Source organism: Symphalangus syndactylus, chromosome 12 (assembly GCF_028878055.3).
Source record: "Symphalangus syndactylus isolate Jambi chromosome 12, NHGRI_mSymSyn1-v2.1_pri, whole genome shotgun sequence".
In the NCBI taxonomy this organism is placed as follows: Eukaryota; Metazoa; Chordata; class Mammalia; order Primates; family Hylobatidae; genus Symphalangus; species Symphalangus syndactylus.
The window spans coordinates 144027221-144053788 of NC_072441.2; the positions used below are offsets into that span (position 1 = coordinate 144027221).

At 43.9% G+C, this 26568-nt stretch overlaps 1 protein-coding gene across 8 annotated transcripts; it reads right to left on the bottom strand.

The window, feature by feature from the left end:
- Positions 1 to 1643: 1643 nt before the first annotated feature.
- On the bottom strand, positions 1644 to 26091 carry ZSCAN20 (zinc finger and SCAN domain containing 20). 8 transcript variants are annotated; one of them, XM_055254897.2, is made up of 8 exons: positions 25976 to 26091; positions 18981 to 19507; positions 8720 to 8906; positions 8176 to 8252; positions 7756 to 7840; positions 5645 to 6322; positions 3737 to 4162; positions 1644 to 3131 (listed from the first exon to the last, which is right to left on the bottom strand). In XM_055254897.2, the coding sequence occupies exons 2-8, from the start codon at positions 19395 to 19397 to the stop codon at positions 1873 to 1875; spliced, it is 3129 nt and encodes a 1042-aa protein (XP_055110872.1). In that variant the 5' UTR covers positions 19398 to 19507; positions 25976 to 26091; the 3' UTR covers positions 1644 to 1872. The 8 variants fall into 8 exon arrangements, with proteins under 8 accessions (XP_055110872.1, XP_063484020.1, XP_063484019.1 ...); XM_063627950.1 differs by having other exon boundaries at positions 25980 to 26036; XM_063627949.1 differs by having other exon boundaries at positions 3737 to 4165; positions 25980 to 26022.
- Positions 26092 to 26568: the final 477 nt, after the last annotated feature.

The window sequence follows — 26568 nt, forward strand, 5'->3', positions numbered from 1 at the left end:
TTACTGACATCTGCTGACTTCTATCCAGGGTTCATCCCATGACCCCTGCCCCGCAGAGATAACGTGGGCCAGAAAAGGTAAACTGGGAGGGAGTTGATGGTGATCCTAGTGGGGCTGGTTCTTGGGAAAGGAGGTTCTGAAGCAGGGGAAGGGGTTAAGAAGGGATATCACTCTGTGGAAGTAGCAAATCTCTCCACTGGCTTCCTCGCATGTTAATAAAAGTTCCATTCTTCAAGGCTGCTTCACATCCACTATCTGATAGGTACTTCCCCAGCCCATGAACCAAGCAGGTTACGAATACATCCCAGTGTCATAAGAGGATGGCAGAAGGGGGATTTTCCTTTAAAGTCCTATGGAAACCGAAGTCCTTGGTCAACAGTTTTAAACTCTTCTAAGGAGAAACTCTGGAGGCCAAAGTGCTGCAAATGTTAAAACCATCCTATGTGAACCTTTCTAACTTAGCCTGTCCATGTGGGAGGCAAGTCTTAAGGGCCAACATACAGAAAGCCCTGGGCAGGCCTGGGACAGGATGGCTCAGGGTAAAACTGTGCCAAGAACCTGGAACGTAGAACAGTGGTCAAGGCCCTCTCAGTAGATGACCCTATACACCAGCACCTTCCACCTGTCTTGGCATGGGGACCAAGAACAAAGCTTCTGCTTGCCAAAAGGAAAAGCCAGACAGGCAAAAATGTAGGGACCCCAGGCTTCTGTTAGGGTTAACCTATTATCAGCCAAGCGTGGCAAGAAGTAGGACTGTCCCCTGAGAAAAAGAGAACTCTTAGATCCCATTTCCTTAGCCAAAGCACTATCTTATTGGAAGAAAAATTACTTAGGCCACATATTTTTCCCAATCTCAACCCACCTATCTCTCTCTCTCGTATTATTGCGAAGATGGAAACTCACATCAAGTATTTTGATAATAGCTCATCCTTGCTCAAATCACTTCACCAATTCTGGATATCCCAAGTCCTTTAATCCTTAGGGATTCTCAGTTTCCATATTTGTTTAAAAAATTCAAAATGTGGAAATTTCATAACAGGAAATGTGGTCTACAAAGTGCATTGAGATTCTGGCCCCTAAGTTACCTAACATGAATGGGAGTTCAGTGTAGCAATAAGAGCATGATAGACTCAAGACAGACAGATCTGTTGAATCCTGCCTCTCCCACTTACAGATGTGTGACCAGTGCAAGTTACTTAATTTCCCAAGCCTCTAGGAAATGGGGAGAAAGTTAGTACTTATCTCCTGGGGTTGTTGTGAAGATTAAATGAGATGATGTATACAAAGTTCTTAGCACAGAGCTTGCCAAAGAGCAACAGCTCAATAAACACCAGCTATTGCTGCTATTAATGATTTTGTAATGATGTCACTGTTCTTCCTACTCTGTGCCGAGCTCACAGTGGCCTGCTCTAGGCCAATTCCTCTCGCACCAGAGTCTTGACATTCTCCCCTGAGGATACGCCCCCACTGAGAAAGTATGAGAACCACTGCTGATGGGGTGGATTACACATGGACGGTGTGAAGGCACAGTGAGAGTTTGGAATCACTGCTCAGGACCACTAATTTAACTCTCATCTCCTAAGTTGCCAGTTTGGCTCAAATACTGACACAGCTCTTACATGAGAGCAAATACAAGGACAGTCTGAGGATTCTGTGTGGGTCTTTACAGAAGAAAAACAAATTACACTTAAAAGTGCCTTCAAATCTGGATCCGTAGTATTTGTAATTCACTTCCAAATTACCTGGTTTATACCAAGATAACTTCCCTGGGTACACACCAAGCTTAAAAATTGGAAAGTTTCTCTCTAGCATACATCTTATGATATAAGATATATACATTGAGTCCTCTTTTGTTGTTGAGGAAACCGTCCCCTACGATGCCTTCCCTCCTGTGTGGGTTCTCCGGTGAGCACTGAAGTGGGAACTGTTGTTGAAGTCTTTGCCACACTGTGTGCACTTGTAGGGTTTCTCCCCTGTGTGGATTCTCTGGTGAATAATAAGACTGGAGCTCTGGTTAAAGCATTTCCCACACTCTCTGCACTTATACGGCTTCTCTCCTGTATGAATCCTCTGGTGAGTAATGAGGTTAGAACGGTCACGGAAGAATTTTCCACACTCAAGGCATTTGTAGGGCTTCTCTCCTGTGTGCACCCTCTGGTGTGTGATGAGCTTGGAGCGCTCACTGAAGCACTTCCCACAGTCCACACATTTATATGGCTTCTCTCCAGTGTGGGTGCGCTGGTGGTTGGCCAGGGTGGAGCTCTTACTGAAGCTTTTCCCACATTCGGCACATTCATATGGTTTCTCTCCCGTATGGATTCTTTGGTGACTAATGAGGGCAGAGCTCTTAGAGAAGCTTCTTCCACATTCAGAACACTGATAAAGTTTCTCCCCTGAGTTCGTGCTGTGTGGTCCAGGAGAATTCAAGTCCTTACTGATACTTTGAGGTTGTTCAGGAGCCGTCTCCTCTGTAGAATTCCTCCAGTGAGCACTAAAAGACGGACTTTGGGCAAAGTTTCCCCCGGGCTCACTACACTGGTCAGGATTTCCTCCCAAGTGGATTCTCTGATGCTTCAGAAGGTTTGAGCTCTGGTTGAAGCTTTTCCAACATTCTCCACATTTATAGGGCTTTTCCCCCGTGTGGATTCTCTGGTGAGTGATGAGATTAGAATGGTCACTAAAGCTTTTCCCACATTCAAGGCATTTATAGGGCTTCTCTCCAGTGTGGATTCTCTGATGTGTATTGAGGTTAGAGCGGTCACTAAAGTTTTTTCCACATTCAAGGCATTTGTAGGGCTTCTCACCTGTGTGGATTCGCTGGTGGGCAATGAAGTGGGAGCTCCGACTGAAGCTCTTCATGCATGTGTCACACTTGTAGGGTTTCTCCGCAAGGTACAGGCCTTGATGGTCAATAAGTTTTTCTAAGTCCTCTTCAGAAGAACTTTCTTGCCACTGTTCCTGTGAGGGATTTCCCCACTGCCCTTCATCTTCATTTTCATTTTCACTGTCTTCTCCCCAGTCAAGAGGTTGGCAAACAGCTTCTGTAGGACATTTTGATAAGGCTCCAGGCAAATCCTCAAAAATGTCCTGCTCTGAAATCTGGTCTTCATCCTCATGCCTCATTTCAAAATCTGAAAAAATCGACAGAAATGCTGTTTTTCTTCACTCATTAGTTAGCATGTGTGTGTGTGTGTGTGTGTGTGTGTGTGTCTGTATTGTACATCTGTGAATCTGGCTAACATGAATTTGATTCTTATATCTTCTATTGCACATCTTATAAATGTGACTAACATGAAATTGATCAAGTGTTGGTACATACAAGTGTTTCTGACCTGCAAAGCTGAGGAATGGACTCTGGGACATGGTGACCCCACCAAGTGAGCCATGGGGCTTAGCCCAGCAGCCACAGCCAACCTGTTTCCCCGGCAAACTCCTCTATCTTAGTACTCTAATCATGAACACCTCCTTCTTCTAGTACATTCCATATATCCTGTGTCACACTGGATTGAATAAAGTCTCTAACTGCCCAGATATACCTAGTAAAAGATAGAATGACTGACTGATTCGGGGGATCACACAAAGCTAGAGACTGGATAATCTGAGCAAAGCAGAAATACTTTTTCCCATTCAATCCCATTCTCTCTTTTAGTTAAGAGACAAAAGATAATGAGCCTGGCTTCCTCACTCTCTCCACATGCCCACGGATTTTGAGAACATCCAATTACTCCAGGCTTACCCATGTCTGGGGCTTTAGGACACAAGGCTGGAGGTTTGACAGCATCTTCACTGGCCACTTCACCCCAGGCCTCCTGGGCATCAGTCTCAGCACTTTTCTGCCCACACCTAGGGAGACCTGTAGCCTCCCCGACAGTCCCCATGGTCCTGACTGCAGTCCGAGCCCTCATCAGCGAGTCCAGTTCCTCATAGAAAGGGCACGTCCCTGGTGGGTGGCTGCTCTTGGCCTTCCGGTAGCTTCGAAGGAGGTTTTTGAATCTGTAGCGACACTGCTCCAGTGTCCGCAGAAAGCCCAGAGCACACAGCCGCTCTGCAATGGCCCGGTACACCTGGCTGTTCTGGTGACAGGTGCGAAGCTTTTCTGAGAATGGGGACTCACTGAGAATTGCCAGGAAGGCCTTGGTCTCCTCGTAGCCCCAGTGCACACCTGCTGTCAGGAGTGAAGAGTTGAGAACTGTGAGATTTAATGAGATGTGCCTAGGTCATCAGAGAATAGAGTCACCTGCCCTTCAAAATACCTAGAACATATGCATGTCAGAACTATCAAGGTACCTGGAGAATATCCCTTTGCTTCTCAGGGGCATGCTAGGACAGCCAGCCAGAGCTTCCCACCCTCACCCTCTTCTAAGAGATTCTATTAACACTTCAAGTCTTGGCTGAAGGTAAGGACTTAGGTAGCCATGTTATATCAATTATATCAGGTGATCCCATGCCCCTGGCTTTAGCTGATTAGTTCACAGAAAGGCCTGTAATCGGGATGCATGTGATTTTCCCCATATTCACTCAATACCTGTCCTCTATTTATTTTATAAATTCTCCTTTTTTTTTTTTTTTGAGACAGAGTCTTGCTTTGTCGCCAGGCTGGAGTGCAGAGATGCAATCCTGGCTCGCTGCAATCTCCGCCTCCTAGGTTCAAGCAATTCTCCTGCCTCAGCCTCCTGAGTAGCTGGGATTACAGGTGTGTGCCACCACACCCAGCTAATTTTTGTATTTTTTTTAGTAGAGACGGGGTTTCACCATGTTGGCCAGGATAGTCTTGATCTCCTGACCTCGTGATCCGCCCACCTCAGCCTCCCAAAGTGCTGGGATTACAGGCTGAGCCACCGCACCTGGCCATAAATTCTCCTTTTAACAAAACGTGAAAGCTGAGAATTCCTAAAGATTAGAGACATAAATGAGTTTCAAATAGTCCTGCAAGAAAGGCTAGATGAGGACACACTTTCCTCCTTTGCTGAGGAATGAAAAGGAGGTGGTCTAGTCTCAGCTCCTCTGCAGGAAAGCGATGTAGCCCAGGAAGGCAACATGGTGGAGGGAAAACCATGTAAAACCGGCAGGCAGGAGCCACAGGCTCTGATCCGGGCTCTGCTCCTACCTGTGCATCTGTAAGACACCTCATCTCTTGGGCTTCCATGTTTGCACCTTTACCATGATTGGGTGTTTCCCAGACATTGATTATTCAAGTCTACGCTGTCGTGATTTCTGCCATTATCTGTTCAAATATTTCACTCACCATCACTCTTTACCTACATTTGCTATCTGTGAAATCACAGGTTGATGCACTCATACAAATTAAGAGAAATATATAAATACAAGAATTTAAAGTTCATTCATGTAACATCGATGATCATCATCCCATGCTACTAGTGACACATTTTTGGAAATACTGGATTCACTCTTTGAGGCCCCTTAAGGCTTTAAAAATGTTTGCTTCTATAACTAAGAAGACTTTTGCAAAGAGACTTGGTCACAGGAAAAGAAAGTTGGAGTTTGAGGATGATCTAAGGAATGTAGCTCTTCACTCTAGTGGCTTCAATCCAGACTTGCAGCCTGTGCCCTGACCTCAGGGAATAGCAGTCTAGCTGGTAGGAGGGTTGGAAATCTGAATCTGACTAAACCCCCATGTTCTTACCAATACGACTCTGGAACAGAGCTGGGGCCCCTGCAATCCTGGGCCCCCGGGTAGACTCATCGTTGACCAGGCCAGCACCGTTACAGCCTTCTGCCATTTCTTCAGGCTCCCAGCCCCCTTCCTCCTGCTCATCCATCTCTGCGTCACTGTCCCCGAGCCTTGGGAGTGCCACGGCCTCTCCTGGGCCATCTGTGGCTCTGATGGCTGTCCGAGCCCTGACCAGGGCCTCCAGCTCCTCATAGAAGGGGCAGGTACCTGGTGGGTGGCTGCTCTTGGCTTTCCGGTAATTCCGTAGGAGGTTTTTGACCCTATAGCGACATTGCTCCAGTGTCCGCAGGAAGCCCCTTGCCCTTAGCCGCTCTGCAATGGCCCGATATACCTGGCGGTTCTGGTGACAAGTCCGGAGCTTTTCAGAGAAAGTAGATTCGCTCAAAATTGCCAGGAAAGTCTTGGTCTCCTCATAGCCCCAGTGAACACCTGACACCTTCATGTCCTCCACATCCCACTGGTATTGTTCTTCCCAGGCTCTTGAATCCCTCCAGGTCAATGCCTGAGCTGGCTCATTATCCAGGCTGTAATCTGCAGTGCTCCTTTTCCCAGAATTTATAAGACTTAGACCCCAAAATTCTGGTCCTTGCTCTTTCTCGGAGGTGATACTTGGTTTTGAAACTGGAACTCCTACAAAAGGAAGAAGAGAAATGACAGAGTAGAAATGGTCTGTTGAGCGGCATGTTTGTCCAAAATCTCCCTGAAACTTCTATCTTTTCCTTGCAAGAGGCTGACGAGAAATTCCCATGTTGATCCCATAAAATGTCTACAGGAATAGGGAGAGAGAAGAGGTAACACGACCACTATATAAGAAATGTTAAGTGACCTGTTTGCTTTGTTCATTTGTTTGTTGTTGTTGTTGTTGTTGTTATGAAACATGAAACATCATATAAGAGTGACTCATTGGTCCACAGATGGGCTCATGACCTAAATTGGCCCAATTAGACTGAACTCCATGGCTGGAGGAAAGGGGTTTGTGTGTGTGTGTGTGTGTGTGTGTGTGTGTGTGTGTGTGTGTGTATAGTGAGTCTCTGTCCTGCTAGGCATCCATTGCCACCACTGGCATCTATCTTTTGACCATGAAACAAAACAGCTTTAATGTGAAGCTAACACTGAGGATGGCAGACAGAAAGAAAGAACACAGACCCATTAGGACATCGCTCAGCTAATCTGTACTGTGGTTGGAACATGGCCTCCTCTGGACTTCTAATAATGTGAGAAAATAAATTTCCTTGTTTTTAAAAGTTAGCTATGTTTAATGGACTGCTATCCCAACAGCTCCCAGCCCTAACAAAATAGGAAGCCTTTAATTAAAATAAATATTTGAAGAAAACTAGATGAAAAGGGTTTAGAGAGGTATAAGGATAATCTAATTCAGCATTTCCCAAAGTCTGTTCCTTTGAACAGTATTTCCCCCAGATATCATGTGTAAAAAGGGGTTCCACTGTCAAGCAAGTAGCCAGCGAGCTTCTGGTATCTAAACTTACCATGAGTCGGGCCTATCAGAGTCTCTTCTATTTCAGCTATTCACGTGTCTAACTCCCTGCACAGTGATCCCAGGCTCCACAGGGAAACGGCTCCCTATTATTTGGCTTGCCACCTAGGAGTGCCCATAGAGAAAGGAGTCTGTGCTGGTTATATGGGCTTCAGGTATTTTGGGCTCTGTGATATTTATTCCTATTGGGTTTAATTCATTGGTCTCATGGGTTTAGTTCACTTAAGTCTGCCTGAGAGAGAGAGATCCTGTTTACAGTGCTAAAAAAAAATCAGATTTCTGAGATGGCAGGCCAGGCCTGGCCCCTGGACTGTGGTGAATGGACTGAGGTAAGGAAGGTAATGTGCCCAGAGAGGGCAGGCTCTTGGAAGCCATCCTGCCACCCCATCTCCAGGCAGACTCCATCCCTGCCATAAGAGTGCTGGCTACAAAGGGCAAGTCTTCTTCCTATGTCTGAAATTCCAGAGACTGCAGAGCCATGATTCTTAAAGGAGCGGCAAAACCCTCTTTGGGAACTGAGTGTATCAGAAGCATGACAACATCACCTTCAGAGGGTACATCTCCTTACCCAGGCACACGCTGTTCCCACAGTCGTCTCCTGGGGGGTCTTTACAGAGCTCCTTCTCAGCATGTTTGCCAGGGCCCAGGGCTTCCTGCGAGATGCACAAGACAAGGACCCCAAACATCACTGACCTTAGACAACAGCCTAGGAACCCTAGCAGGCCCCCAGGAAAGATGATGGGAACAGAGGGATACCATGTGTGAAGCTGGCATCATAAGGAGCAGGATGGCCATTTGGTACATACATGTGTTTGGGGATGTTCGGGGCCCAGCAGGCTAGGGGTGAAGGGCAGAGGCTAACACCCTGGGCCTCATGCCCTTTTGCTGAGCAGAGGTCATGGAGAGAGAGGAGGAACACTGGGGCGGGGGGGGTGGCAAGAGCACAGGAGCAACAATGTCAGGAAAGGAAGAACGAGTAGCAGCTTACCTGGGACTCAGCTGTCACCTCCCAATCTCCAACGCTCCCCATCTTTGGGAGAGTAGGGACTCGGGGAGTGAGGACAGCTGAGGAAAAGAAAAAGTCACTGAAACCCAAGCTCTGGTTCCCAAAAAATCACCTCCCTTTGAGATCGGCTTTCCAAAAGTCACACTTGGATCAAGCTAGGGCTATCCCTATGGCCAGTACAGACTTCCCCTTTACTTCCCTTCTAGAGTGTGTAGCTCCTAAGCTGCTGTGAGCGGTGTGCCATGTGGGAGATGCCAGCCCTGACCTTCTGTGGTCACCACCCACCCCTGTCCCAGCCTGCACCTGCTGCAGGACTCCAGCTACAGCAGGGCGTGATGGCATCATCGACAGCCACAGCCTCTTTACGAGGCTTGCTTACTTCTCAGTAAGTGTGCCCACCACACTGCAGCCTATCCCTTGCCTTGAATTCTGCACATCCTTCTTCCCCATGCACCCTTCCTCACCTCCCATCCCTCTCCCCTGCAGAAGGCCTCATTCTCTAATGTTCTCAGATTCTTGTACTCACCACTCTCTTTCAAAGGCTGTGGTGCCATCTTGGCATTTAGATGATTGGGAAGGTCAGGGCATGTATTCTTCTCCCCCTTCTTCTGGGACTGTCCCTCAGGCCAGGGATCCACTGGCTGCAGCTGGAAGCTCTGAGCTTCTTCCCCTGTCTTTAAGGGCCTGGTCTCTTCTGTATACAATTCCAGTTCCTACACACAAATAGCCAAAATTCCCAATCATCAATTCAATAAGACCCACTTTGGTATTTTGAGTACAACTGCAGTCCAGAGGCTAACGGGCTCTTTTAAGATCCAAAGTGGCTTGAAATAGGATGAGAAAGCCATCAGAGTGAGTTCGGTAGGTAGACCAGCATTTATACCACCAAATGAGTACCGTCTGTTGAACACAGGGTGGCAATCCAAGTGTTTCAATGACAGTCCCACTGTTCAAAACATTTTTGATTCATAAAGAGATAAATTATGTAAAATTTGTGTAATATTAAAAAATAACCCATAAGCATCAAAAATAGGTTGCTTACTTTTTACATGATCAGAAAAAGATAAAAGTTACCAAGTTGTATGTTAAAAGGCAAAGGGAGGCATAAAAACAGGAAAAAAACATAAAATTATGACCCCAAATGCAATTGCTCTAAATATCTCTGCTGAAAGACAAAGATATTTTTAAAACAAAATTTTTAAAAAGGACAAAGAATTACAGATGGAGGCTGGGTGCAGTGGCACATGCCTGTAATTCTAGCATTTGGGGAGGCTGAGGCAGGGGAATCACTTGATGCCAAGGGTTCAAGACCAGCCTGGGCAACACAGCAAGACCCTCACCTCTATAATAAATAAATAAATAAATAAATAAATAAATAAATAAATAAAATTAACCAGGCATGGTGGCACATGCCTGTACCCCCAGCTACTCAGGAGGCAGAGGCAGAAGGATCACTTGAGCCCAGAAGTTTGAAGTACCAGTGAGCTGTGATCATGCCACTGCACTCCAGCCTGGACAATGGAGTGAGACCTTGTCTCAAAAAAAGAAATTAGATGGAATTTTAAAATGAGATAAAAGTATGTGTTGTTAATCTTACAACAGAAGGACATGCAAAAGACAAGGCACTCTAACTCAAAAGGAAAAAGGAAGTGGCAATTTTCATTTCAATGTTGGATTTCAGGCAAAAAAAAAAAAAAAGGTACTCAGAGATATAGAGAAGATATTTAAAATAAAAGGGAATAATCAACTAAAATAACATTACCCAATCGACTTCATCAATCATACAGCTAATTTCTTATCTCTATTTCTCAGCTGGTTCCAAGTTCAGAGGTAGAGAGGTCAATGTGTTACCCTGGCTATAAAACCTCAAAAATATAACAATCTCAATACTTTATAGAAACACCTAACTTTTAAAAACGTATTTCAATTTTTTTCAATAGATAATAGACTCACAAGGTTTAGAAACAGAAAATACATACATGGGTATATTCAGTGAAAATGCCCCACCTCCATCCATCTTCATCCCATCGACCCTGTTCTTTTCCCCTCTCCTCATCACAGGTAACCATGTTCTTCTGCATTCTTTTAGAGTTTCTTTCTACATACAAGCAAATGTAAATGTGTATTCTTAGCTTCCCTCTTTTTTATACAAAAACTTATGACTAGATATACTGCTCTGAGTCTTATTTTTTTTTAACCAAAATAATAACAACTATCTTCATTAACTTACTGAGTTTGCCAAACTTAGCTCCAAAACTTTTTTGGCTGGCCTGAAAATTCAGATCCACTCACAGAGAAGGATTTTTACCATTGAGAAGACATATAGGAATGGGCCATGAGCATCAAGGGCCATTCCAAATAAGAAGACCCACCAGGGTCCTGTGTGACTTCACAGGAAGAAAATGTCTGCTTATCAATCTTCTTATATGGTCATGTTAAAAAAAATTCACTTTGTTATCATTATAATCTACAGAGGAATTGTGTGACTAAATTCAACAACAATCTTTACTCTCAACCCCAGTTCCTCCAACTATTACCATCCCTAAGCAAAGATTCTGATTCCATGGATGGTAATTTTGGACACAGAAAGAAGTAGATTCAAGTGACAACCAGGAGACAAAAAATTAGTAGGTCAGACTTCTAGTTTCCAAGAAGTCTGTAGAGTCTAGAAGTTGCCACTCTAGACTCTATGGTAACAAGTAAAAAGCTGAACAAACTGAAACATCAACAACTCTCCTTAGATCTGTCAGAGAAGTGACGTCACAGGGGAAACCACTCTCCCCAGAATTGGAGAGACAAACAGGTAGAATCAGAGAATCACAACTTAGTGGAGCAGAAGCCTCTGTGGGAACCAGTTCCAGGTGAGAAAAACCTGAACTGTAATTGACGAACGGCTGGAAGGTCAGTGTGGACAACTCTGAGAGGTAAAAACTCCAGGGCACTTAATCATGAGCAGGGGCACATTTTTGTAAGTTTTATCTCCAAGAGCTCAACCAGATCCTCACAGTGAATATCAGAGAAAAATCTCTTCATGCTTATGGCAGATGGCAGGAAAAAAAGAACCATTTTGAAGTATGCCAGGGCACTCTGCTCTTCTTAATAAGTCCTGTCCTCAGCAGAAACTATTTTACCAAAGCCTAACCTAACTGTCGGAAGAGAAATATGCAATTCCAGCTCCCTCTGCTCTTCCACGTGAAAGATAAGAAATACCCAGTGCAGCCCCCTCTAGGCATCCTGTCCCACCTAAGATGGGAAAAAATTGAGAAGCACTGGCAAAGGTCAGAGTCCAGGGACACAGGTACACCAATATAAGACCTAGAAAAAAGAAGAGCAAATTAAATCCAAAGTAAGCAGAAGAAAAGAAATAAAAATTGGAGCAGAAATAAATGAAATTTAAAACGGGAAATCAATAGAGAAAATCAACAAAACCAAAAGCTAGTTCTTTGAAAAGATTAATAACATCAATAAGCCTCTAGTCAGACTAAGAAAAAAGACAGTCCAGGCACGATGGCTCACACATGTAATCCCAGCACTCTAGAAGGCCAAGGCGATGGATCTTTTGAACCCAGGAGTTCAAGACCAGCTTGGGAAACGTGGTGAAATCCCATCTCAACAAAAAAAATATATGTACAAAAATTAGCTGGGCATGGTGGTGTGGTCCTGTAGTCCCAGCTACTTGGGGGGCTGAGGCAGGAGGACTGCTTAAGTCCAAGAGGCAGAGGGTGCAGTGAGCCAAGGTCCCACCACTGCACTCCAGCCTGAGTAACAGAGCAATAACCTGTCTCAAAAATGAAAAGAAGACAGAAGACAAATGATTAATATCAGAAATGAAAACAGAGACATCACTACAGATCCCACAGACACTGAAAGTATAATAAAGGAATATTATGAACTACATAAAGGTTAATAAAGGAATATCTATGGCCGCACACTTGATAACCTGGATGAAAAAGACCAATTCCTTTACCCACCCCATCTGCCAAAACTCACACAAAAATAAACAATCTGAATAGGCCCATATCTATTAAAGAAATTGACTGAATAATTAATAACCTTCAAAACACAAAGCACCAAGCTCAGATGGGTCCACTGGTGAATTCTACCAAACATTTAAGGAAGATATTATAACAATTCTCTACTATCTCTTCCAGAAGACAGAAGCGGAGGAAATATTTCCTTATTTATTCTATAAAGCCAGCATTTACCCTAATACCAAAACCAAAGAAATCACTTACAAGGCAAGAAAGCTACAAACCAATATTCCTCATGAACAAAGATGCAAAAATCGGCTGGGTGCAGTGGCTCAGGCCTGTAATACCAGCACTTTGAGAGGCCAAGGCAGGCGGATCACCAAGTCAGGAGTTTGAGACCAGCCTGGCCAATATGGTGAAAACCTATCTCTGCTAAAAATACAAAAATCAGCCGGGTGTGGTTGCGGACACCTGTAGTCCCAGCTACTCGGGAGGCTGAGGCAGGAGACTCACTTGAACCCAGGAGGCAGAGGTTGCAGTGAGCTGAGATCATGCCACTGCACTCCAGCCTGGGCGACAGAACCAACAAGACTCCATCTAAAAAAAAAAAAAGCAAAAATCCTCAAGAAAATATTTGCAAATCAAATCCAACAATGTATAAAAAAGAAATTATACACCACAACCAAGGGGGATTTATCCCAGGTACGCAAGCCTGGTCCAACATTTGAAAATCAATTAACATAACCCATCACATCAACAGGCAAAAAAAGAAAAATCACATGATCATATATTATATCAACAGATGCAGAAAAAGCATTTGACAAAATCCAACACACATGATAAAAACTTGGCAAACTAGGAATAGAGGGGAACTTCCTCAACTTGATAAAGGACATCTACAAAAAACCTACAGCTAACATCCTACTTAATGGTAAGAAACACAGTGCTTTTTCACTAAGATCAGGAAAAAGGCAAGGATGTTCTCTCTCACTATTCTTTCACACTGGAAGTCCAGACTAATACAAGATAAGAAAGGAAACAAAAGGTACGTAGATTGGGAAGAAAGAAAGAGACTGTCTTTGTTCACAAATGACATGATTGTCTATGGAGAAAATCTAAAAGAATCAACAAAAAAAACCTCTGGGAACTAATAAGCAGTTATAGCAAGGCTGCAGGGTACAAATATGCAAATATGCAAAAGTCAATCGCCTTCCTATATACCAACAATGAACAAGTAGAATTTGAAATTAAAGGCATAATAACATTTACATTCTCATCCAAAAAAATGAAATATTTAGGCATACATCTAAGAAAATATGTAGAAGATTTACATGGGGAAAACTACCAAAGAAAGGCATCAAAGAAGAACTAAATAAATGGAACAATATCCCATGTTCACAGATAGAAAGGCTCACTGTCATCAAGATGTCAGCTTTTCCCAATTTGATCTACAGATTCAACACCCAATCAAAATCACAGAAGTTTATCTTGTGGATATCAACAAACCGAATGTAAAGTCTTTTTTTGTTCGTTTTTCTTTTTTTTTTTTTTCAATAGCAATGGGGTTTCATCATGTTACCTAGGCTGTTCTCAAACTCCTGGGCTCAAGCAATCCGCCCACTTTGTCCTCTCAAAGTGCTGCAATTACAGGTGTGAGCCACTGCACCTGACCATGTGCAGTTTATATGAAGAAGAAAAGACCTGGAATAACCAACTCCGTATTGAAGGAGGAGGAAAAAAAATCAAAGGAATGACACACCTGACTTCAAGATTTACTATAAACTACAGTAGTCAAGACAGTGTGGTATTGGCAAAAGAATAAAGTGATCAATGGAACGGAATAGAGACCCCAGAAATAGTCCCACATAAAGATAGTCCCACATAAAGATAGTCGACTGAACTTTCATAAAGAAGCAAAGGTAATACAGTGAAGCAAAGATATTTTCAACAAATGATACTAAAACTGGATGTCCACATGAAAAAAAAAGCTTACATCCTATCCTTCACAAAAATCAACTCAAAATGGATCACACACCTTAATGTTAAGGTCTTAATGTTAATGTTAAGGTCTTAATGTTAATGTTAAAATGAAAAACTATAAAATTCCTAAAATATAGGAGAAAACTGAGATAATGTTAGGTATAGCAATGACTTTTTAGATACAAAATCAAAGGCACAATCCATGAAAGAAATAATTGATAAGCTGAGCTTCATTAAAATTAAAAAACTCTGCTCTATGAAAGATACTGTCAAGAGAATGAGAAGACAAGCCACAGACTGGGAGAATCTATTTGCAAAACACACATCTGATAAAGGACTGTTACCCCAAACCTACAAAGAACTCTTAAAACTCAAGAGTAAGAGGACAAACAACCCAATTTAAAAACGGGCAAGACTTGAACAGTCACTTCACCAAAGAAAATATAAAGTTGGCAAGTAAACATATGAAAACATGTATAACATGGTAGGTTATTAGTGAATTGCAAATTCGAACAACAATAAAATACCACTATCTACCTATTAGAATGGCCAAAATCCAAAACACCAAATGCTGGCAGGGATGTGGGGCAACAAGAACTCCCATTCATTGCTAGTAAAAATGCAAAATGGTACAGCCACTTTGGATGACAGTTTGGCAATTTCTTTTTTTGTTGTTGTTGTTTTTTATTATTATACTTTAGGTTTTAGGGTACATGTGCACAATGTGCAGGTTTGTTACATATGTATCCATGTGCCATGTTGATTTCCTGTACCCATTAACTCATCATTTAGCATTAGGTATATCTCCTAATGCTGTCCCTCCCCCCTCCTCCAACCCCACAACAGTCCCTGGAGTGTGATGTTCCCCTTCCTGTGTCCATGAGTTCTCATTGTTCAATTCCCACCTATGAGTGAGAACATGCGGTGTTTGGTTTTTTGTCCTTGCGATAGTTTACTGAGAATGATGTTTTCCAGTTTCATCCATGTCCCTACAAAGGACATGAACTCATCATTTTTTATGGCTGCATAGTATTCCATGGTGTATATGTGCCACATTTTCTTAATCCAGTCTATCGTTGTTGGACATGTGGGTTGGTTCCAACTCTTTGCTATTGTGAATAGTGCCGCAATAAACATACGTGTGCATGTGTCTTTATAGCACCATGATTTATAGTCCTTTGGGTATATACCCAGTAATGGGATGGCTGGGTCAAATGGTATTTCTAGTTCTAGATCCCTGAGGAGTCACCACACTGACTTCCACAATGGTTGAATTAGTTTACAGTCCCACCAACAGTGTAAAAGTGTTCCTATTTCTCCACATCCTCTCCAGCACCTGTTGATTCCTGATTTTTTAATGATGGCCATTCTAACTGGTGTGAGATGGTATCTCACTGTGGTTTTGATCTGCATTTCTCTGATGGCCAGTGATGATGAGCATTTTTTCATGTGTTTTTTGGCTGCATAAATGTCTTCTTTTGAGAAGTGTCTGTTCATGTCCTTTGCCCACTTTTTGATGGGGTTGTTTTTTTCTTGTAAATTTGTTTGAGTTCATTGTAGATTCTGGATATTAACCCTTTGTCAGATGAGTAGGTTGCAAAAATTTTCTCCCATTCTGTAGGTTGCCTGTTCACTCTGATGGTAGTTTCTTTTGCTGTGCAGAAGCTCTTTAGTTTAATGAGATCCATTTGTCAATTTTGGCTTTTGTTGCCATTGCTTTTGGTGTTTTAGACATGAAGTCCTTGCCCACGCCTATGTCCTGAATGGTATTGCCTAGGTTTTCTTGTAGGATTTTAAAGGTTTTAGGTCTAACATTTAAGTCTTTAATCCATCTTGAATTAATTTTTGTATAAGGTGTAAGGAAGGGATCCAGTTTCAGCTTTCTACATATGGCTAGCCAGTCTTCCCAGCACCATTTATTAAAGGATCATACTCTTACCATACGATCCAGCAATAATGTCCCTTGGTATTTACCCAAATGAACCGAAAACTAGGTCCACACAAAAACCTGCATATGAATATTTACAGCAGCTTCATACATAACTGCCAAAACTTAGATGGAACCAAGATGTCCCTCAGTAGGTGAGTAGATAAATAAACTGTGGTACATCCACACAATGGAATATTATTAAGCATTAAAGAGAAATGAGCTAACAAGCCATGAAAAGACGTGGAGGAAGCTTAAATGTATACTACTAAGTAAAAGAAGCCAATCTGAAAAGGCTATATACTGTATGATTCCAACTATGTAACATTTTTTAAAAGGCAAAACTATGGAGACAGTATAAAGATCGGTGTTGCCAGGGGTTGGGGGAAAGGAAGAATAAACAGGTAGAACACAGAGGGTTTTTACAGCAGTGAAGCTACTCTGTATGTCACTACAATGGTAGATACATGTTACTATGTCACTATAATGGTAGATACAGTTTATAATAGGGCTCGTAATGTCATACATTACAGAATGAATAACATTAAGAGCCCTAACATAAACTGCTACTCTGAGTGATGATAATGATGTATCACTGTAGGTTCATCAGTGGTAATAAACGTATTGCTCTGGTGCAGGGATGTTGATAGTTAGGGAGGCTTGTCGGGGAGGGATGGGAACTCTCTGTACCTTCTGCTCAATTTTGCTGTGAGCCTAAAACTGCTCTAAAAAATAAAGCCTGTTTTTTAAAAATCCCTGTGCACCTGATGGAGAGGAGGCCTCTGACAGAGAGGGGGATTCAACAAGATGGTGATGACAGAAGAAACAAGTAACAATCACAAAATAGCAGAGCTGAAAGATCCCTGTTAGGAAACTACCTTAGGGGCCATTTAGTCCTGTAGGCACCAACCTTTTTCAGGTTCACTTTGAGGAATATTGTAACTATATTTCATCCCATTATTAAGGCTTGAAAAATTTTACTTGCAGAGAATGCAACTAAGTTATATATCTTGCAATGTAAGATCACAAGCTACATTTGCACCTGAAAAAACAAGCTCCTCTGCTACTTGCCCATTTGTTTTGAAATTTGTGAGCACTCAGGAGCAGGTAGGAAAGTTTAAAAATTAAAAAAGTCACAGTAAAAACAAAAATACATAATAGAGAAGATTCCATTACCTTATTTTTTTCTCAATTTTAGAAGTAGTTCAACTTTTGGTCAGCTCACAGGGGCATAATTTGAGAACCTTTGGTCTAGTCCAACCCTCTCATTTTACAGATGAAGAATCATAAAGACCTTGATTTAAATCAGTTTTCATCTCTGGGTCTCAAGTTCTTTATCTTCCAACTCTGAAGCCCTAAAACTTCCATTTGTTTCTTCACTGCCACTTAAGACAAACAGCTGGTTTCTTTAAAAGAAATAATATAGGGGGGTGGAGTGGTACATTAAAATAAGGCACACTCTCTCATACTTAGTTCTGTAACTTTATATATTAGTCTCCCTGTATCTTCTATCACTTTGTAAAGGAATCCGAAGAGCAAAGCCACCAGACTTAAACCTTTGCTCCCCCAACCTCACACTGTATAGAACTTTACAGTTTAAATGTACAGAAAACCCCTGCCACTTGCAAGGGGTATGTTCCCAAACCTGTAATTTCCCCCAGCAAAATGTGGGTAAGTAAAATATCACAAGAATTACTAACTATAACAAGTGGAGCAAAAGGCATGTTTAGATGAAGGTTCTGGATCCAGCTAAAGGATCCGTTCTACATATACCAGCTTTGAAGCAGGATTCAAAATGTGTGTCATAGCAAAATTATGCGTTATATCATGGGCTTTCAGGGGTCACTTGCCAATTGTTGAAACTGCGAATGTTAAATCCATGCTTTCATTTCCCTTACCTCAGCTCTATCACGTAGTTATATAAAGTTAGATAAGTTACTTACCTCTCCATCTCTGTTTACCCATTTGGCAAATGGCAATGATAATAGCACCTACCTTACTGGATTGCTGGGTTGATTAGATGAGGGCTGTATATATAAGCTTAGACCAGTATCTGACACACAGTGAGTGCTCACAAAGTGTCAACTAATATCTCATTTGAGCCTCATGGCTCAGAGGTATTTTAATTCCCATGGTTTGCAGAGGAGGCATCCGACATGCAGTAGAAAGAACAATGACCTTGGAACCTAAGGATTTGGCTTTAGGCTCTGGTCTGTTCACTGATGACCTTTGTGGGCCACTTGGCATTTTGTTTTGTTTCGTTTGTATTTTTTGTAGAGACAGGGTTTTGCCATGTTGCCCAGGCTGGTCTTGAACTCCTGAGCTCAAGCAATCCACCTGCCTCAACCTCCCAAAGTGCTAGGATTACAGGCGTGAGCCACCACTCCCAGCCAACTTTCTGGCTCTTAGTTTGATCTATAAAATGGGGACAATAGTACTATTTCTGTCTACCTACGTTACTGCTATAAGCACTCAGAGAGATCACATATGTAGAAAGATTTTGTTAGGTATAAAACACGAGTTAATCATATTGTGAATATGGTAGTGGGAGGCAGTTTGGAGTAGTGGTTAGGCATACCAGCTTTAGAGTCAGAATGCCTGAGTTCAAATCCTGACTCTACCATCTAGTAGCTGTTGAGACCCTGGGCAACTTACCTATCTTTTCTCTGTCTCTGTTTTCTCACTGGTAAAATTAGGATAATAGTACCTATCTCATTAAATTGTTGACAGGACTAAGTGGGTTAATACATGTAAAGCACTTAGAACACTGCCTGGTATACAGCAGTGGTCACTAAGTGTCAGTTCTCAATAACTATTGTTATTTTTATTGTGAATTTGGCAATTATTAACCTAGTCACAACCCCGCTGCCTTGCCTGACCCACTCCTCTGCAGGAGAAAACTGTCTCACCGGCTGTCCTGCAGTCCTGGTCTCTCGGTGCCAGTCCTCCACCAGGGCCACAGCCTCCTCACCACTCTCGGGGTGGCGTGCCTGCACCCAGGTCTGGACCTCCCTAGGCAAGATAGTCAGGAACTGCTCCAGCACGAGCAGCTCCAGGATCTGCTCTTTGAGACGGATCTCCGGCCTCAGCCAACGACAGCAGAGAGCCCAGAGCTGGCTGAAGGCCTCGTGGGGTCCAGCTGCATCCCTGTATTGGAATTGCCTGAAGCGCTGGCGGGAGGCCTCTGGGCCAGAGACAGAGTCACGGTCCTTCTCCCGGAGTTTGGATTCTGATCCCCACGAGTCCTCTTCCAGTTTCACAATCAGGAGTTCTTCAGGCTCTGGTTGCGGAGATGCCTGGGCTTGCGATTCCAGGGCCACAGCCATTGTCTACCCCAGACGCCTCACTTCAGCTACGCCGTCCTCATCCGATGTCTTCCTGCATCTATGGTGAGTCCTTCAAGAGGCTCCTAGAAAAGGGACTGCTCCCCAGGGCTCTAAGGCAGAAAGACAAAGGATAGAGTGTGAGCAAAAGGATGCAGAAGCTTCATTCTCTCCCTTCCCCCATATCTTCTGCCACCTTTGCATGGGGGCAGAGGTGCTAAGAGATGCCCCTTTCCCGTAGGCAGGAAGTAAGGCCACAATCTGGCACCAAAGCCAGTAGCACCTACCTTACTTGATTGCTGGGTTGATTAGATGAGGGATGTATATAAAAAGCTTAGACCAGTGTCTGACACACAGTGAGTGCTCACAAAATGTCAATTAATATCTCATTTGAGCCTCACACTTTGAAGGAAGACAGCACAGTATTCAATCCTCTAGGTCATGCCTGAACACCTTAGCCTGGCATCCCACACCTCCATGATCTGGCCCAGTGTAGACTTCCTCCCTCCTACACATGTCCAAAGTCCAACCTTCCCTCAAGTTGGGTTCCAAATGTCACCCCCTCCATAATGCCTTTCTTCCCTAATCTTAAAGCTTGGCTGGCATTCCTCTAAGGATGTTCTCCTTGCAAAATCCAACAACTCTGCGCTATCCCCTGGCCATCCCACCCATTTGGCATTATTCATCATCCCTATACATGACTCCTAAAACTCCAGCAAGGACCTGTTTCCAGACCTCCAGACCCCAAAATCCATACCCCTTCATGACATTTCTACTTGACTGTCCCTTAGGCACCTCAAACTCAATGAGTCAAAAACTGGATTTGTTATTTTCTCCTGCAATCATGTCTGCCTTCTGAAGCTCCCCCTTCGGTGAAGGCACTGCCATCAAGTTCTCCACACCAGAAACCTGGTCATCATCATAATCTAAGATCCCCCAAATCCAATTCATCACCACATTGTGTCCACATGGCATCTCCATCTCCAATGCTACCACTTCAGTGCAGAGAATCATCATGTCTTCCACCTGATCAGTCTCCTGACACGTCCCTGCCTCCACTCACCTCACCCCAACCTCTGCTCTATTCTTTGCACAACAACCAAACTAGATCAAAGCCTGACTGCACCACCTCCCTGCTAAACACCCTCCAGTGATCTACCATTTCCCTCAGGACAAAGCACAAGCCTTACCCAAGTCTCCAACTCATCTCTTTACCATGCTCCACTAGTCATGGTGCTCCAGAAGCACAGCTTTCAGATCTTACACCACGCTGCCCTCTGAACCTTCCCCTCTTTGGGAAGGTCTCCTTTCGGAATGGTCTCCTCCCTTCCTTCAGCTAGCAAGGTCTCAGCTTAAATTGCTCTTTTTCCATGAGGCCTTCCCTGCACCCTGAAACAAGATTCAGTCCTCGACCACAATCTCCCATAGCATCTTACATTTTCTCTACCATAGCCCTGATCATCCTTTACTGTAATTTTCTTACCCACTAGATCATTAGCTTCCCAAGAGACCTAGCACAGTGCTCAGCACATATAGGGAGTACTCGATAAATAATAAAGTCATGAATGATCGACTAATGACGATGGTGTGACATTAAGCAAGGATTGCAATTAATCCCTTTCTGTGCACACTAGATAAAAAATAAATGACCTTCCTGCTCATGCCAAAAGGAATTCCTTTCTCTTTTAGTTCCATGTCTCTGTGACACTTACCACTTTCTACACTGTATGAGACATTGTATGAGAAGGATGTGCGTATCTACGTGTGTCCCAGAGGAGATTACAGCCTCTCTGATGGCACCCATGCTGAGTTATCTGAAAAAATGAGCTCTCTGTGTCATCTCAACAAGTCTGGGTGACATAAAAAATGCCCACTCAAAGGAGATCATTAGCTGCTTCCAAGTGGGAATGACACAACTGAATTGAGAATGGAGAGATGGTGGTATTTTTCATTTTGGGCAATCTGACTGGACTGAAGAGAAATAAGGCAAGGGTGATAAAAATTAAAGTCTTGCCCTAAAGGCCTCCATATGCTTAGGAAGAGGCTTAAAGCACAACTCATGGCTACCTGGCAGCTTCCTACTCATCCTTCAACCACCAGCTCAAATGTCACCTCCTTTGATAGGAGTTCCTTGACATGCCCTTTTCATATCCTGCCCTCCAAGAATTGCCTCCCATATCCCCAAAGCAACTGGTACATACCTCTAATATAGGTATTATCCTACACTATTGTAGTCACCTGTTACTATATCTGACAGTCCCATTATACTATATTACTAGAATCAGTATTGTATGTTACTCATTTCTGTATCCACAGTGCTCAGCCCAGTATCTGATAAATAGCAGGGCCATTAAAAAGTTTTATTACCATGTATTAAAATGATAAACCTGGTATATCAAAAGCCTAATGGGATACGGATGATCCATAATTTATATTGAACTAAACTATTTCTGTCTACCTACATTACTGCTATAAGCACTCAGAGAGATCACATATGTAGAAAGATTTTTGCCTTTCATGAAATTTCTTTTTGAACCTAAAGAATTCGCCTTTCATGAAATTTCTTTTTGAACCACAACCTTACTGATGCATGAGTTCAAACACATTTCTGTCACCCTCTCACGCAAGGAGTAATTCATCAATCATTTATAGAGTACCTGCTATACCCTGTTTGGAAGCTACAGATCTACCAGTAGCTGGGACTGACAGTCCCTACCTTCAATAAAATTACAGTCTAGTGAGACAGACAGTCAATAAGCGAGCAAAGACATTTGCGTTCCTGCATAAACAGGACACTACAACAAAATAGGCAATTAGCAGTCACACCAAGCCCAAAGCTCAGAGTCTCAGATAATAGGTATTTTCTCCTGGGAAGACTTGAAAGTCCCAAAGGTTTGTTTCAAATAGAAATCGGAAAGCCCCAGGGACCGTATATCACCATAACCTTTTCTTTCTAAGGAACCATAACCGTAACTTTCTAAGGAAGTTAGACCGAAGTATGGATAGCAGGCTATTATGCGGAGAGGGAGGCCAACAGAGTCGGCCAACAGCCGGGTGACTTCACACAGAAGTGAACAAGGGAAAATGGACCGGGGCATTCCTCAGTTCTGAGATGACCAGGAATATCGAGGCTCATTAGGACCAGCAATTTCTAAGAGTACCCCTTTACTGAGTGCCCACAAGGTGCCAGGCACAGTGTTGTGTTCCACATTCATAATCTCACTGAGGCCTCCAGGCAGCAACTGGAGTCTCATTAGGTGTTGAGCTGCATTTCACTGACCTGTAACTTCCACTACAAAGATCAGAAAGAGAGAAAGAGGGCCGGGCGCGGTGGCTCACGCCTGTAATCCCAGCACTTTGGGAGGCCGAGGCAGGTGGATCACAAGGTCAGGAGTTCGAGACCAGCCTGGCCAACATGGTGAAACCCCATCTCCACTAAAAATACAAAAATCAGCCGGGTGTGGTTGCGGACGCCTGTAGTCCCAGCTACTCGCGAGGCTGAGGCAGGAGAATTGCTTAAACCCAGGAGGCGGAGGTTGCAGTGAGCTGAGATCATGCCACTGCACTCCAGCCTGGGCAACAGAGCAAGACTCTGTCTCAGAAAAAGAAAAAAAAAAAAAAAAGAAAGAGAGAAAGAGCATGATTTAAATAGTGCAGCCAGTTCTGTTCACTATCTGTTCGAGAATAAGCATGTGGTGGTGGCACCTAGGACTTCGCTATTCACCAGGTTGGTCTTGATTCCCTCGTGCCTCTCTTTCCACTAAGTGTGAGTAAAGTGTCTTTCATACCGCACAGTCCCTAACACAAGCGAATTCTCATCTAATGTTCAAACAAGAAAGCCCAGCTGTGCGGATTAGTTTATTTATTGAAAGGCAGCGTGTTAGTTTCTGAAATGGCTCCTTACCAAAGGATTTTCAAACTAACTGTGATTTTTGGCTAAAGTGATTTTCACCCTTAGAATATTATCATCTGATAAGGTATGACTGCACTATATCCTCAATTACCTAAAGGGAAGCTGAGTGTTTATGAAGATTCACTTAAGGTTATACAACTAGCAATTGGCAGAGTTAGGGTCTAAGCCCAGATCCCTTTTCTCCAATCGTTTTTCTTAACCACGTCTTATAGCCTCCTCTATGTGTGCTAGTCATCCAAACTCTTAAGATGACAGTACGGGAGAGTGGAAAGAACATTAAGGCAGGAGTGAGCAGACTGGGGTTCTAATTCCACTCCTGCCACTAATCAGCTGTGTTACTTTGGACAAGTCATGTAGCCCCTGTGGCTGCCTAGCTAGGCTGCAGCTTACAGCCTGATCCTACTCAGCAGTTGCCCTAGGTTCCCCAATTAGTATGATGGGGTAGAGCAAGGGAGAAGGGAGACTACAATCAGTGGCCACAAGTTTAAATGGGTATAAGGACCTAGCAATATAAATGAGTCAATGACTGAAATGAACTGGGTGGGCACCACAGCCAACTATAGAGTGCCAGGGGAACATATGCCCAGAATATTTCTAAGACTGCTGATTTTTCCAAAAGAAACTAGCACTCTGGATTTTTAAATGTTGGCAACCAACTCAAAATTGTTTCACACACTATGAGATTAAATAAAGCATGGTGGACTTCATTCAGCATGGGCTGTCGCTTTGCCATTTAGATTCAGCTAAGTGATCTCAAAGCTCTCTTCCAATATCCAGAAAGACCTAGAAAGAGTACAGAGCCTCCCAGGTCATGAGGGATAAGCGCTGACTGCCATCAAAATCAAGATCTCTTTACAAACACAGGGAAGCTGAGGGGCATCTTGACTCCTAGGGCAGTAAGTATGAATGTGGTCATGAGGAGCCCACTCAGTGAAAAGAGAAGGGAAGATGCTCTCCAGTTCCACAGGAAAGGCCAAGACTGGCCTGTGACCTCCAAAGAGAAAAAACTGGGAACTCTCAAAGGCTGTCAGGCCCATTTGGCTGACAGTCCAAGCTATGGCTTAAAGCAGGCTGACCTGACCTCACGCATAAGGGCTTAAGCCAGGGAGAGCAAATAGGTTTCATTTAAAGCAGAAACTTCAATCAACTGGAAGTGGCTGCCTAGAGTAGTGTGCTGAGGGCTCTGACTACTGTGTGAATATGTGCTGTGAACCAACCAATTAGCCATGACTGCCAGGCACACAGGAAGGGGCACTGGCAGCACACATTCCATGTATTTGTCACCCCTGGCTTAAACTCCCATTGGCAATGAATCAGCTTCAGCTTCCAGCAGATAGCCTTGCCAGGCAGAGGAAGACTAAAGCTCCTGCCCTGGAAATCCACTGGCAATAGAAGTCTTCAAGGCTGGAATAGCAAAGCTTACCCTGCATGGTCTTCATTCACACATACATCGAGTATTTACTGCTTTACATCAAGTGTTTACTGCTCTAGACTGGGCAATGGGGAAACAGAGGTGACTGAGACACTGTTCCTGTCCTGGAGATGTTCACAGTCTAGTGGAAGAGACACACACGTCACAGATAATTATGATCAAATGCGGTAATAGGAGAAGTTACGGGAGCTGAAGGTTGGGGGTGACTTAATTTGCTTAAGAGAATTGAGCAAAGTAAGAGTTGAATTCTTTTTAAGTTAAAGTAGTTCTCTTGGCAAAGAAGGTGAAGGTCAAGGAGAGAATATTCTAAGCTGAGAGAACAGCATATATAACGATGGAAAACCAAATGGCCTACCCAGGAAACGAGGAAAACCTTGACAGCCCTGGAGTGTGAGGTGCATGAAGATTAGGCTGCAAAAGGAGTTTATGAAGGACGAGGTGTTTGGACTTTACAGGTGATGGGAGCCAAGGAAGGTTCTCAAGCAGAAGGCATAAGCAGATTTGTAGGTGAAGCAGATCACACTAGGTGGTGCAATGTGTGTGTTCATGCTGGGAAACTGAAAAGGCTTCTGCAAAAACCCTACAAGAAAGAGGCCGACTGAAAAGATACTAAAGAAATTAAAGATCGGAAGATCCTTGGACGTGGAAGAATGCAAGAGGAATCAGCGGGTAAGTAGGTAGGTAAGTAGGTAAATGGGATGATCGTGCCACTGACTTCCATAAGACATAAGGAAAGAAGTGCAGGTTTGGGGCAGAACACAATAGCCAGTGCCATCCACTGTGTTCCAGAGGTAACAATCCCTAGGGAGGTAACAAATTAGATATGCTTGTTCTAGATGGGAAGTTAGAGACTGAAACACTATTTTGAAGGTCTGGCTTCAAGCTCAGGCCCTCATTTCTAGCCAGGGTCCCAGACCCTCTATCCTTTCCTCTGTGGTCTCCAGACCTTTCTATGACTCTCCCACCTCCAAAACCTCCCTCAACCCCCTCACCTTCAGATCCTTCTAAGGCCCTCCTCATTCCCAGGGCCCTCTATCGCCTCCTCATCCCCGACCCCTGTATGACCCTTCCCATCTCCGGCCTCTACATCCTCTGACCGTCCCTCACCCTCCACCCCCACATATAAGCTTCTTTCTCCCCTCTCACCTTCCCCAGCCCCCTGTGTCACCACCACCTCTTAAGTCTCCAGCCCAGAGCCTGAGTCTCAGCTGCCCCCGCCCCGCCACCCGGACTCACCCACCGAGACACCCACTTCACAACAGGGCGGAAGTGCTCCCGGGCTCGTGCAGGGAATGCTGGGACGCGGAGTCCGAGCGGCGCCACCCTGGGAATGGAACGTCTAAGACCACAATTCCCAGAAGGAACCGCGCGAGCGCCGGGGAGCGGCCTCCGCCGTTTGCTGCCTTTCAGACATCTTCAGCCAATAGGTATGTCATCTCCTCACGGACCCTGGCACTGGAACAAATCGGAACGGGCGAGACCCATGGGGGCGGGACCTGTTGCAATCCCGGCCTTTTCCATAGGCTCCCGAATAACAGCACCGCCCAATGGGAGGGCACTCGAGCAGAAGGGGTCCCAGTTCTATTGAGGGGTCGAAGTGAGAGCCTCAGACAGACCCTGAAAGATCAAAGCAGACACAATAAAAAATAAGAAGAGAGAGTGACTAGAGGAGACCAGCCCGATAGGCAGGAGAGAACTGGACAGTTGTAGTTTTAATTTCCAGCTTACAGCTAAGCTGTGTGACTTTGGAAGAATTCTGAACATCGTTCTCTTCACCCATAAAATGAGGGTAGTAATGGCATCCATGTCACAGAGTTTTGTGAACCTTC